The 13,556-nt window shown below is 44.0% G+C and overlaps 1 protein-coding gene across 1 annotated transcript in view; it reads left to right on the top strand.

The window, feature by feature from the left end:
* Positions 1-13,556, top strand: part of LOC120918612 (protein-glutamine gamma-glutamyltransferase E-like) — a 53,987-nt gene that overhangs the window by 36,107 nt on the left and 4,324 nt on the right. The window contains exons 10-11 of the mRNA XM_040330286.1: positions 2,908-3,273; positions 10,476-10,633. Of these exons, the coding sequence (XP_040186220.1) occupies positions 2,908-3,273; positions 10,476-10,633 (524 nt within the window). The remainder of the gene's footprint in view (positions 1-2,907; positions 3,274-10,475; positions 10,634-13,556) is intronic.

Genomic DNA, 13,556 nt, shown 5'->3' with positions numbered 1-13,556 from the left:
CTCTTTAGGTAACCATTTATGGGTATAGGCGGTACTAGCAGCGGCCACCCTATGCTCGCCTAGTCCAATTCTCTACAATTTCTCATGGATGATGGTACTAGTTTATACAATTGCTAATTTGTTTTAACTAAGGCTATACTCACATTTTGGCTGTATGAATAAATGAATTATTATTATATCAACATATGTTGATTTTTTATGATTGTATTTTTACATCATAAATTCCTTATTATATGATTATATTATTGAAATATGTTTACTAACACTACTATCGTGATTTACCCCTAGGGGATTGTGACACTCAAGTCATTTGCATTCCATACACATAATTATATACACCCACATGCCTCAATCAAAGTCCCAACCCTACCCCTTCTTTTTTCTACATACATATGCAGGGATGGAGACATGTTGGTGTGTAAACTCAGGTTGAGACAGGTCATACCCACTTTTAAGCCTAAACAGGGTTAAGAATTCTCCTGTCACCAAGGGACAACACTGGGCCAGTAAAAAAGCACCATTGCTGTCACAAGAGAGGAAGGAGAATAAATCGCATTCTTCCCATACCCAGAAATACCAAGTACAGCAAAACCTAGGTTTGCGAGCATAATTCGTTCCAGAAACATGTTGTAATCCAAAGCACCTGTACAGTAAAACCTTGGTTTGCAAGCATAATTTGTTCCGGAAACATGCTTGTAATCCAAAGCACTTGTATATCAAAGCATTTTTTTTACAGGGTATAAATGAGAAGAGAGGCACCTCTAATGGCGCGTACACACGATCGGTCAAACCGATGAGAACGATCTGATGGACCGTTTTCATCGGACCAAACCGATCATGTGTGGGCCCCATCGGTTATTTATCCATAGGTTAAAAAAAAGCAATCTTGTTTTAAATTTAACCGATGGATACCTAACCGATAGAAAAAAAAAACGATCGTTTGTAGGCACGTCCATCAGTTAAAAATCCATGCATGCTCAGAATCAAGTCGAAGCATGCTTGGAAGCATTGAACTTAGTTTTTTTCAGCACGTTGTTGTGTTTTACGTCACGCGTTCTGACACGATCGTTTTTTTTTAACCGGTGGTGTGTAGGCACGACTGACCATCAGTCAGCTTCATCGGTTAATCGATGAAAACGGTCCATCAGACCGTTCTCATCGGTTTGACCGATCGTGTGTACGTGGCATAAGTGTAGCAATAAGTTGCTAAATGTTGTACCTTCATTAAATGTAACCATATTGCTACATTAAGTGCCGGTTCACACTGGGGCAACACAACTTCCAGTGAAACTTTACAAGGCAACTTGGAGATGACTTAAGCGCGACTTCAGCGCTACTTGGAGCGACTTACAACGTGACTTCAAGTCGCCTCCAGGACAGGCGACTTTGCCAGTGGCCAATCACATAATAATCTTCTCTGTGAGAGGAAGGAGTTTGCCTTAGAAAACAATTTTCACTTCCTGGAAAGTTGCTTTAGTTAAGAAAGGGGATCCGACTTTGAGGCGAGTTCCATTGAAATCAATGGGTATAAGTCTTCTAGAAGTCGCCTTGAAGTAGTACAAGAACCTTTTCTGAAGTCGGAGCGACTTCAATAGTGTGTATTAAGACAGCTCTCATTCACTTCCATGTAATTTGTCATGTCGGGCAACTTGGGGCAACACAAGTCGCCCCCCAGGTCGCGGTAGTGTGAACCGGCTCTTAGAGGCTCCTCTCTTCTTTTTTTATACTCAGTTGTGACATGACGCTACTCTTATATCAAGACATCGCTTTCAAGTCAAAATTGATGAAAACATTTTGCTTGTCTTGCAAAACGCTCTCAAACCAAGTTACTCTCAAACCAAGGTTTTACTGTATATCTATTTGCTCTCAGTGGCCAGAGGCTGCCATTAAAGTCTGCATAGGCAACTCTTGAATTCAGTTAAATCTTGGAGGAATTAGCATTTTTTAACTATTATTCTTCCCCTAATTCATGAAGACTGTAAGGGCCAGATTCACAGAGATTTACGTTACTCCGTGGCGACATAACGTATCCCATTTACGTTACACCGCCGCAGGTTTACAGCGTAAGTGCCTGATTCACAAAGCACTTACCTGTAAACTTGCGGCGGTGTAACGTAAATGCGCTCGGCGCAAGCCCGCCTAATTCAAATGGGACGGGCACCATTTAAATTAGGCGCGTTCCCGCGCCGAGCGTACTGCGCATGCTCCGTCGGGTAAATTACCCGACGTGCATTGCGCTAAATGACGTCGCATGGACGTCATTTGTTTAGACGTTAACGTAAATGGCGTCCAGCGCCATTCACGGACGACTTACGCAAACGACGTGATTTTTTTTATTTCGACGCGGGAACGACGGCCATACTTAACATGGCTTAGAACACTTAGGGCTCAGCCCTAATTTTACGACGCGTATCTCGACGGAAACAACGTAAAGTTAGAGCGACGGGTAATGCGGACGTTCGTGGATCGCCGTAACTAGTCATTTGCATATTCTACACCGACCGCAATGGCCTCGCCACCTAGCGGCCGGCATAGAATTGCATCGTAAGATCCGACAGTGTAAGTCAATTACACCTGTCGGATCTTAGGGCTAGCTATGCGTAACTGATTCTATGAATCAGCCGCATAGTTAGGACGGGCGGATCACAGAGATACGACGGCGTATCAGGAGATACGCCGTCGTATCTCTTTTGTGAATCTGGCCCTAAGCTCTTATGCGAATGATCCTTGCTCTTATTTTTTTTCTTTTTATTGCTAATATCACTAGCATTTTGTGCGGCCCTACAGAGACGATGGCCCTGTATATTAAAACATATTATAATAATATATGAAAAATTTGCAGATGAAGCAATAAAAAAAGCTACATTAATAATTTTTTTAAGAAATATGATCGATGTTCTATTTCAGGATCACCTGAGGAAAGGGCCATTTACCTGAAAGCGCGTGAAAAGCTGATAAAAATGGGAATCATTAATAAGGATGGCCATAACAAAAGAGGCATTGCAAAGAAACGTCGCAAAAAGAGGAACGGTGAAATTGATTTTGATGAAGCTGAAACTGTGGATGAAAAGCTAGACATTGGAGGAAAGTTTGAGCTGACATCATCCACGGCATTTGGCGATGACATAAGTGTAACTCTAACCCTGACGAATACTGGCACAAAGTCTCAGAACGTAAACGTAAAATTAAGCTCATCTTCTATTGAGTACACTGGCAAGCCGATAGCTGAATTACTTTCAGATCAGACATCTCTCACACTGGCGCCTAAGAAAGGTAACATGGTTTCATATTTAAAGTGATCATTAATGAATTAAGATTAATTAATCAAAAATTAAGCTTTGTAATGCATACAGGTCCTCCCAGTCTTCTGTTGTTCATTTGACTATGTTGCCACCAGAAGTTTCCTTGCTACTATTAGTATGGGAATTCCATTTTATTTTCCTTGCATGTCCCCCTCAGATTTACAGCGACTGCACTTCCAAGTGTACTTTTAGTGCAATTTCAAGTGCACTGAGAACTTGTAGGGGCAGATCCACAGAGCGAGTACGCCGGTGTATCTACTGATACGCCGGCGTACTTTCAAATTTCCTGCGTCGTATCGTTGTTTTGAACCCTTTAAAACAAGATACGACGGCTTCTGGGTTAGATCCGACAGGTGTACGTCTTCGTACGCCTTCGGATCTAAGATGCAATTCTTCGGCGTCCGCTGGGTGGCGTTCACGTCGTTTTCCGCGTCGGGTATGCAAATTAGCTATTTCGGACAATCCACGAACGTACGAGCGGCCGTCGCATTTTTTTCCGGCGTCTCTAGTCGGGTTTTTCCGGTGTATAGTTAAAGCTGGTATTTCGTCGCATATAGTTAGACTTGCTATGTTAAAGCGGGAGTTCACCCATTTATAAAAAAAAATTTTTTCTCCCCTTAGCTTCCTGCTCGTTCGGTCTAGGGGAATCGGCTATTTGTATTAAAATATGAGCAGTACTTACCCGTTTTCGAGCTGCATCTTCTTCCGTCGCTTCCGGGTATTCCGCAGCCCATACCCGGAAGCGACGGAGAGGATGCATCTCGTAAACGGGTAAGTACTGCACATATTTTAAAATAAATAGCCGATTCCCCTAGTAAAAACGAGCAGGAATCTAAGGGGGAAAAGTGCCCTCTAAGGGTGAACCCCCGCTTTAAGTATGGCAGTCGTTCCCGCGTTTAATTTTAATTTTTTTTTTTTTTTTTGCGTAAGTCGTCCGTGAATCGGGATGGACGTAATTCACGTCTATGTTAAAAAAAATTACGTCCTTGCGACTTCATTTAGCGCAATGCACGGCGGGAAATTTAGGGACAGCACATGCGCAGTTCATTCGGCGCGGGGACACGCTTCATTTAAATGAAACACGCCCCCTAATCGCCGATTTGAATTACGCGCCGTTACGCCGCTTGAGATACACTACGCCGCCGTAACTTACGGCGCAAATTCTTTATGGATTCGATTTAAAGCCAGGTTAGGTACGGCGGCGTAGCGTATCTCAGATACGATGCGCTGGGGCAGATCTCTGTGAATCTGCCCCGTAGTTTTCACTTGTAGAGCAAAGTGGATTTGCCTTTCGTAAATAACCCCCATTGTCCACTAGACTATCACAGTTCCGATATAAGTCGCTGATCACCGTCATTGCTAGTATAAAAAATAAATAAAAATTCCAGTATATATACAATAGTAGACGCTATAACTTTCACACAAACCAAATAATATACACTTATTGGTATTGGCCCAGATTCAAGTAGATTTGCGCTTTATTTGCGCAGGCACAGGGCAACGATTTTGCCCTGCGCCCACGCAAATATTTTGCGCTGCCCTCGATTCACGGAGCAGTAGCTCCGTAAATTGCGAGGGCGCGCCGGAAAAATTGCCCGGCGTAAGCGCGCGCAATGTAAATGATCCCGCCGGGGGCGGGAATCATTTAAATTAGGCGCGCTCCCGCGCCGAGCATAGAGCGTATGCTCCGTCGGGAAACTTTCCCGACGTGCATTGCGGCAAATGACGTCGCAAGGACGTCATTTGCTTCAAAGTGAACGTGAATGGCGTCCAGCCACATTCACGAATCACTTACGCAAACGACGTGAAATTCAAATTTCACGTCGCGGGAACGGCGGCTATACTTTAGCATTGGCTGCCCCTACTATTAGAAGGGGCAGCCTTACGCTAAAGATGCCGTACGGAAACTCCGTACCTTGCGTACGCAGGGCCCGCGCAACATTGTGAATCGGCGTAAGTATGCAATTTGCATACTATACGCTGACCACAATGGGAGCGCCCCCTAACGGTCAACGCAAGAATGCAGCCTAAAATCTGCGTGGCATAAGAGCCTTATGCCACGCAGATTTTAGGCTGCAGTCGGCGTAACGAGTTCTCTGAATCAGGAGAACTCATTACGCCGGCGCAAGTCAGCAATTGCGCTGTGTAACCTATGGTTACGTAGGCGCAATTGCTTACTGAATCTGGGCCATTGTTTTTACCAAAGACATGTAGCAGAATACATGTTGGCCTAAATTCATTTTTTATTGGATATTTTTTATAGCAGAAATTTAAAAAATATATATATTTTTCTCAAAATGTTTTGTCTTTTTTCGAATGTAATGTAATGAAAAAAAAACCCAGTGGTGATCAAATACCACCATAAGAAAGCTCTATTTTTGTGTGAAAAAAATAATATAAATCTTGTTTGTGCACAACATTGCATGACGATCACAATAGCCAGTTAAAGTAGTGCAGAGCCAAACTGCAAAAGATAGTAGAGGTAAAAAAGAAAGGCGCACCCAATCTCCAATGGAATGAAAGTCGAGAGGTCAATTTAACCCCTTCCTTACCGAGTCATTGTAAAATGACATCGGCAGGAACCCTCCTTCCCTACGGGTGGATGTCATATGACGTCCTGGGATTCCCGGGCGGCTAGGGGGCGCGCGACCCGCCGCATCACTCGGGACCCAGTGCGCATGTCCGGCGGCCGTGATGTCCGCCAGGCACCCGCGATTGCCCGCAATCACGGCAGGACCGTGGATCTGTGTGTGTAAACACACAGATCCATGTCCTGTCAGAGGTGAGGAGACCGATGTGTGTGCCCGGTACAGAGGAACACAGATCGGTCTCCTCCCCCCCCTACAGTTAGACTCACTCCCTAGGGAACATATTTAACCCTTGATCGCCCCCCAGTGTTAACCCCTTCCCTGCCAGTCACATTTACACATTAATCAGTTCAGTTTATAGAACTAATTGCTGTATAAATGTATATGGTCCCAAAAACATGTCAAAAGTGTCTGCTCTGTCCGTCGCAATGTCACGGTCACAATAAAAATCGCAGATCGCCGCCATTACTAGTAAAAATATAAAAATAAATAAAATCAATAAACGGTTATTGCGATTTTTTTTTACCAAAATTATGTAGAAGAATTCGTATCGGTCTAAACTGAGGAAAAAGGTTGTTGTTTTTTTTAATTCAATTGTGATATTTATTAAATCAAAAAGTAAAAAAAAAAATGTTTTTTTTCTAAATTTTCGCTCTTGCCTGTCTCCCTGCTAAAGAGATTTTACATTGCGTCTTTTCCTGGCATGAAATCTTTCTAATGGGGACGCTGATGGCACTAAAACCTGACCAAAAATGTAACTCTTCCCTACTCTTTTCAAAACAATAATATTTTTTTTAGCTGATTTTATGTTTTAAGTGTAATATGAATGTAGAATATGAAAAAAGACACTTTGCAATACAACACTATTTATAATGCATAGTATATAACATTTACATGTCTGTAGCACTGACTATAACCTTGATTTATACGCCATCTAATGGATATAAAGGGAATGACAATGTATACAATTCTTGCGATAACTGTATATGACACATATTAGGCCTCATTCACACGAGGCGGATCCGTTTCCACTAGTCCGCCAGCTCAGCGGGAGATCTCTCCGTTGATCTCCGTTGAGCCGGCGGATGACAGGTCCCTCTCTGCTCACTGAGCGGGGAGGGGCTTGTTGAGCGCCACTGCTTGTCTATGGAGAGATGTCCGTTTTCATCAGATCTCACCCGATCCGATCCGCCAGGATGGATGGCGAAGTATCGGATGTTAGCGGACATGGTCACCGCTGACATCCGTTGCTCCATAGACTTGCATGTAGCGCCCAGACCCCTTTCACACGAGTGGACCGTTCAGGTCCGCCTGTCAGTTTTTTCAGCGGACCTGAACGGTCCACTTGTGTGAAAGGGGTCTTAACTTTTTCTCACTAATCAAATCAAAGGAGAGATTTATTCCTTGTCCTAAGAGCTGTAATACTTTGACACATTCAAGCTATGATTTTATGTGTCTGCATTTAACCACTTGACCACTGGGCACGTAAACCCACTTAATAACCTGACCAATTTTCAGCTTTCGGTGCTCTCACAATTTGAATGAGAATTACTCAGTCATACAACATTGTACCCAAATGAAATTTTCGTCCTTTTTTTCACACAAATAGAGCTTTCTTTTGGTGGTATTTAATCACTGTTGGGTTTTTTATTTTTTGCGCTATAAGAGAAAAAAGACTGAAAATTCTGTAAAAAAAATGAATTTTTCATTGTTTCTGTTATAAAACGTAGCAAATTTAGTATTTTTTCTTCATTCTTTTGCATAAATGTGAAAGATGAAGTTACGCCGAGTAAATAGATACCCAACATGTCACCCTTCAAAATTGCACACGCTCGTGGAATGGCGCCAAACTTTGCTTACTTAAAAATCCTCATAGGCGACGTTGCAGAGTATTGTGGGGTATTGCAGAGTATTGTGGGGTATTGCAGAGTATTGTGGGGTATTGCAGAGTATGGGGGTATTGCAGAGTATGGGGGGTATTGCAGAGTATGGGGGGTATTGCAGAGTATGGGGGGTATTGCAGAGTATTGGTGTTATTGCAGAGTATGGAGGGTATTGCAGAGTATGGCTGGTACTGCAGAGTATTGCACAGGGAGGGATGGATGGCTGGATCTGTGACTGCATTTGTCACAGATCCAGCCCACAGCAGCTGCTGCTGCTTCCGCTCTCCCCCCTCTCCTCTCTCACATTGTACCGTTCGGTACAGAGAGGGGAGGGAGGAACCGGTTTGTTTACTAGTGATCGCTCCGTCATTGGACGGAGCGATCATGTGGTAAACCGCCGCTATCAGCGGCGATTTACCGTGCTCCGTGATCGGCCGGGTCCAGAGGACATTCCCGGCCGATCACGGAGCGCGATTCTGGGAGGACGTCCATGGACGTCCTCCCAGAGTTAAGCAACCGCCTTGTAGACGTATTTTGTCTACAGGCCGGTTGTTAACTGGTTAAAGTACTATATACTGTATATATCATAGGATTTTTTTTTTTTTTTTTTTTTCATGGGAGTATGAGACCTCTGTCAAGCTTTTATTGCAATCTCTTTCCCAGCTGTGGGGATTCACACTCATGCCGCGTACACACGATTGCAATTTCCGACAACAAATGTTTGATGGGAGCTTGTTGTCGGAAATTACGACCGTGTGTAAGTTCCATCGGACATTTGCTGGCGGAATTTCCGACAACAAAAATTTGAGAGCTGGTTCTCAAATTTTCCGGCAACAAAATCTGTTCTCGTAAATTCAGAGCATGTGTAGACAATTCTGACGCACAAAATTCCACGCATGCTCTGAATCAAGTACAAGACAGAAGCGCTCGGTCTGGTAAAACTAGTGTTTGTAAACCACGAGGCTAAAAAGCGCAAATCGTCTCTCATCAAACTTCTACTAACACGAGATTAGCAGAAGGGGCCCAAAGGGTGGCACGCTTGGTATTAAATTTCCCTCTTATAGTGCCGTCGTATGTGTTGTACGTGACCGCGTTCTTGGTGAATGGAATTTCCGAGAACATTTGTGCGACCGTGTGTATGCAAGACAAGTTTTAGCCAACATCTGTCGGAAAAAAATCCACGGTTTTGTTGTCGGAATTTCCGATTGTGTGTAACACTGTTATAGTGTTGTCACCAAAGGCATAATTTCATGGGAAATCCAAAATTTTCCAGAAGGGACACTTGATTCGGTGAAAACCATTTTAGGCTATGCTTTTTTTGGGGGGTTTTGCAGAAATGCACTACCGTCCATTTAACAAGGTTTCCTATGGGACACGTGCAGTATATATCTATGCGTCCTTTAGCTGCTGTGTTTTTGGAAATTCCGGGACTTTTTTTCCCGCAGCAAATTGCGTTTTGCGTTTAAAAAACAAAGGAGACAGTTTTTCACAAGTTCTTTATTTAACCACTTAAGACCCGGACCTTTAGGCAGCTAAAGGACCCGGCCAGGTTTTGCGATTCGGCACTGCGTCGCTTTAACAGTCAATTGCGCGGTCGTGCGACGTGGCTCCCAAACAAAATTGGTGTCCTTTTTTTCCACAAATAGAGCGCTCTTTTGGTGGTATTTGATCACCTCTGCGGTTTTTATTTTTTGAGCTATAAACAAAAATAGAGCGACAATTTTGAAAAAAAATCAATATTTTTTACTTTTTGCTATAATAAATATCCCCCAAAAATATATATATATAAAAAAAAATTGTTTTCCTCAGTTTAGGCCGATACATATTTTTCTACCTATTTTTGGTAAAAAAAATCGCAATAAGCGTTTATCGGTTGGTTTGCGCAAAATTTATAGCGTTTACAAAATAGGGGATAGTTTTATTGCATTTTTATTAAAAAAATGGCGGCGTTCAGCGACATTATGGCGGACACTTCGAACAATTTTGACACATTTTTGGGACCATTGTCATTTTCACAGCAAAAAATGCATTTAAAATGCATTGTTTACTGTGAAAATGACAATTGCAGTTTGGGAGTTAACCACAAGGGGGCGCTGATGGGGTTATGTGTGACCTCATGTGTGTTTACAACTGTAGGGGGGTGTGGCTGTAGGTGTGATGTCATCGATTGTGTATCCCTATAAAAGGGATGACACGATCGATGACGCCGCCACAGTGAAGAACGGGGAAGCTGTGTTTACACACGGCTCTCCCCGTTCTTCAGCTCCGGGGACCGATCGCGGGACTCCAGCGGCAATCGGGTCTGCCCCCAAAAAGAGTTCTGCACCCAGCGAAGGCTCCCCCCCATCTGATAGCTCTGCCGCCTGGCAGTTCCTAAATAATTAAGGGACGGTCACTCGATGACATCACCGGGTGACCCCATCCCTTGTGACATCATCGAGCCAGCATGCCCCTGGTCAATGAGGTCACAAGGGGCCAGGGTCACGTGATGTCATCTCACCTCAAATGACTCTTGAGTGAGTCAGTAGCATCACCATTCAGCAAACAGCTAGCTTTCCTGATAAAGTGAGTGATGAAACACAATTTGACATTCCGTGATGTTTCAAAGCCAGGTGGAGGTTGTCTTATTACAGTGGAAAGAGTAAATAGTAATGTACAATGCTCAGACCTTTAATATTTAATTTGATTTTTTATTTGTACAGAAAAAAAAATCCCAGTGAACCTATATGCCTCACAATATGAAGAGGAAATCATAAACCACAATCTTATTGAAGTTGTTGCTTTGTGCATATTGAAAAGTGGAAAGAAAATGCTTATTCGGAAAGTACTGTTTATTGAAAGACCTCCCCTGAAAATTCAGGTAAAGAAATTAGGATGGGATAAACATGATTGGCTAGCATAATAATTCTAATGCCGCGTACACATGATCGGATTTTCCGACAAGAAAATATGTGAGCTTCTGGTTGAAAATTCCTACCGCCATCGGACTTTTCCTGTCGGAATCTCCGCCAACAAAAATTTGAGAGCTGGTTCTCAAAATGTTAGTAATGGCGGCGATAGCGATTTTTTTTTATCGTGACTGCGACATTATGGCGGACACATCGGACACTTTTGACACATTTTTGGGACCATTGCAATTTTTACAGTGATCAGTGCTATAAAAATGCACTGATTACTGTTAAAAATGACACCGGCAGTGAAGGGGTTAGCCACTAGGTGGCGCTGTAGGGGTTAAGTGTGCCTTAGTGAGTGATTCTTACTGTAGGGGGGATGGGCTACATGTGACAGACAGTGATCACCACTTCCGATTACAGGAAGCGGTGATCACTGTCATTGTCACTAGGCAGAGCGGGAAGATACTTGTTTACATCAGCATCTCCCCTTTCTTCCATACCGTGAGACGATCGCGGGTATCCCCGCGGTGATCGAGTCCGCGGGGTCCGCGGTCAGGCTCACGGAGCTCGTGGAGCGTGTGCATCCACAATGCCGCGATCTTAAAGGGAACGTATATATACGTCCTTCTGCCTGTCGTGCCATGCTATTCGGCAAGCAGTTAATCGATCAAAATCGCTGATAAACTGCGCAATCCAATTTGATGTGCTGCAATCACCGTCGTGACACCTCACATGTGCTCCCCCCCCCCTATCGGGTAAAGGCTCACCTCAGAGAATGTGACCCCTCACCTAAGTTAGGTCAAAAAACTTCCGTGATCCACTCCAGGGCTCAGTGAGATGGATTCAGGACAGCTGGTTCCTGCAATCTTCCAGAAATCTCCCCTTTAGTGCCCATTCACACCTGAGCATTTTGTTGCCTGAAGCGCGACGCTCCAAAACGCTAGAGGGGAAAAAATACATTATTCTCAATGCAGATGGTTCACATCTCCACTCCAAAACTCCTGATGCCGACCGCCTGAAGCTCAAACAAGTTCCGGACCCTTTTTTGTCGCGCGAATGGGGCAGTTTGGGCGTTTTTGAGCATTTGTATTTACCATAGAAAGTAATGGAAACGCTTGATTCAAGTGACTAGTGCGACAACGAGCGTTTGCTACGGGCGTTTTGTTGCTTTAATCAATAGAACATTTCACCCAGGCAGAAGATAAAAAAAATCGACCAACATAGCAACAAGTGATGAAAAGATGATAATTTTTCCTATTGGCTAAAATAACAAACGTCGAAGTACAAAAACGTCGGACGGCACTGTATGCAAACGCGCAAATACACATGAATACGCGCGACAAAACACTGGAAAAAAACGCCGGAAAAAACGACCAAATAAGCTACGCTCAGGTGTGAATGCAGCCTTAATGGCCAGCATCAGAGTACATGTAGATATAAAGGGATGCCAAAAGTGCTGATACCGTTTAAAAGTTTAGATTTTTATTAAAAGAAAACATGGTACTCACATGTTGCTGGTGCTTCCAGCACAGCCGACTATAAATGACAATGGTGTACTGTATAAAAAAGTCCTGCAGAGCCGCACAACCGCTGTATACCCAACTGACCACTTGCTCCTCGTAAGTGTCCGGGTGCCTTTACCATACTCGCCCCTCCCCTACGCGTGCCGGCACAGGGTCACGTGTCTTCCACAGGGGGATCTCTCTCATAAATAGTCACAAAACAACTGCAGAATAATAGAAGACGGATTATGAAAATGGCACTAACATGGACTCTTCACAGCATTGTCACTGAGGCTCAGTTGGGGTAAAATGTGGCTGAATAGCATAGGCTCTGTAATGCCTCATACACACGGTCGGACTTTTGACCATGCAAAAGTCCGCCGTTAATCTGTTGGAAGTCCGACGGAAAGAAAGAGAACAAGTTCTCTATCTAAGGTCCGTTGGACTTCCGAGAAAAAAAGTCAGATGGAGGCTACACACGGCCGGACTTTCCGAGAAAAAAAGCCCATCTGACTTTTTTTCTAGGAATGTCCGGCCGAGTGTATGAGGAATTAGACTCTTTATCAACAGAAAATCTAGCTTTAGTAAAACTGTAAAGAACACAGCTACTTGGGATTTAGCCTCGTAGATAGTGTGCATCACTGTAAAATCCATGTTAGCGCTGGTAACAAAGGGTTACAGCTGGAGGCATCCAAGGACCAAAGATGAAGTGTCACCCCATTGTAACTGCAGTGTTCTGGTAGTAGTTGAAAAGATGGATCTTATTAGGCTCTGGCCTGACTGATTACACACACTGGTACTGACAGTGGAGGGCCTGTCCAGACCACTTTCCCAGCTAACCCTGTGGAAGTGGAGGTTACTTATACAAATCCTTTATCTACCAAACTAAGTGATAGAGTTTTGTCTGTTGGAGGAAGCGGCTTAATCAAGTAACATGTAACTGCATAGCATAGGCTCTTTAAGGCCTCGTACAGACGAGAGGATTTCCGCTGGAAACGGTCCGCTGGACCTTTTGCAGCGGACATTCCTCCTCTGGATTTTTATCTGATGGCTTGTACACACCATCAGATCAAAATCCGCGTGGAAAACATCCGCGGTCACGCGTCGCGCCGTCGCCGCGACGATGACGCGGCGACGTGCACGACGCTGGAAGGTAAATACTTCCACGCATGCGTTGAATCATTCCAACGCATGCGAGGGATGGGGAGCGGACGGGCTTATCCGGTGAGTCTGTACAGACGACCGGATAAGTCCAAAGGACAGGATTCCAGCGGATAGATTTTGTAGCATGCTACAAAATTTTTATTCGCTGGGAATCCGTCGGCTGGACAAATGTCCGCCGAAAATTGTCCGCTCGGGCCTACACACGACCGGATCTATCCGCTGG

The sequence above is a fragment of the Rana temporaria genome, chromosome 12, assembly GCF_905171775.1.
Source record: "Rana temporaria chromosome 12, aRanTem1.1, whole genome shotgun sequence".
Taxonomy (NCBI): Eukaryota; Metazoa; Chordata; class Amphibia; order Anura; family Ranidae; genus Rana; species Rana temporaria.
Note: the sequence above shows the minus strand (reverse complement) of the source record. Positions and strands in the feature narration are given on the sequence as shown.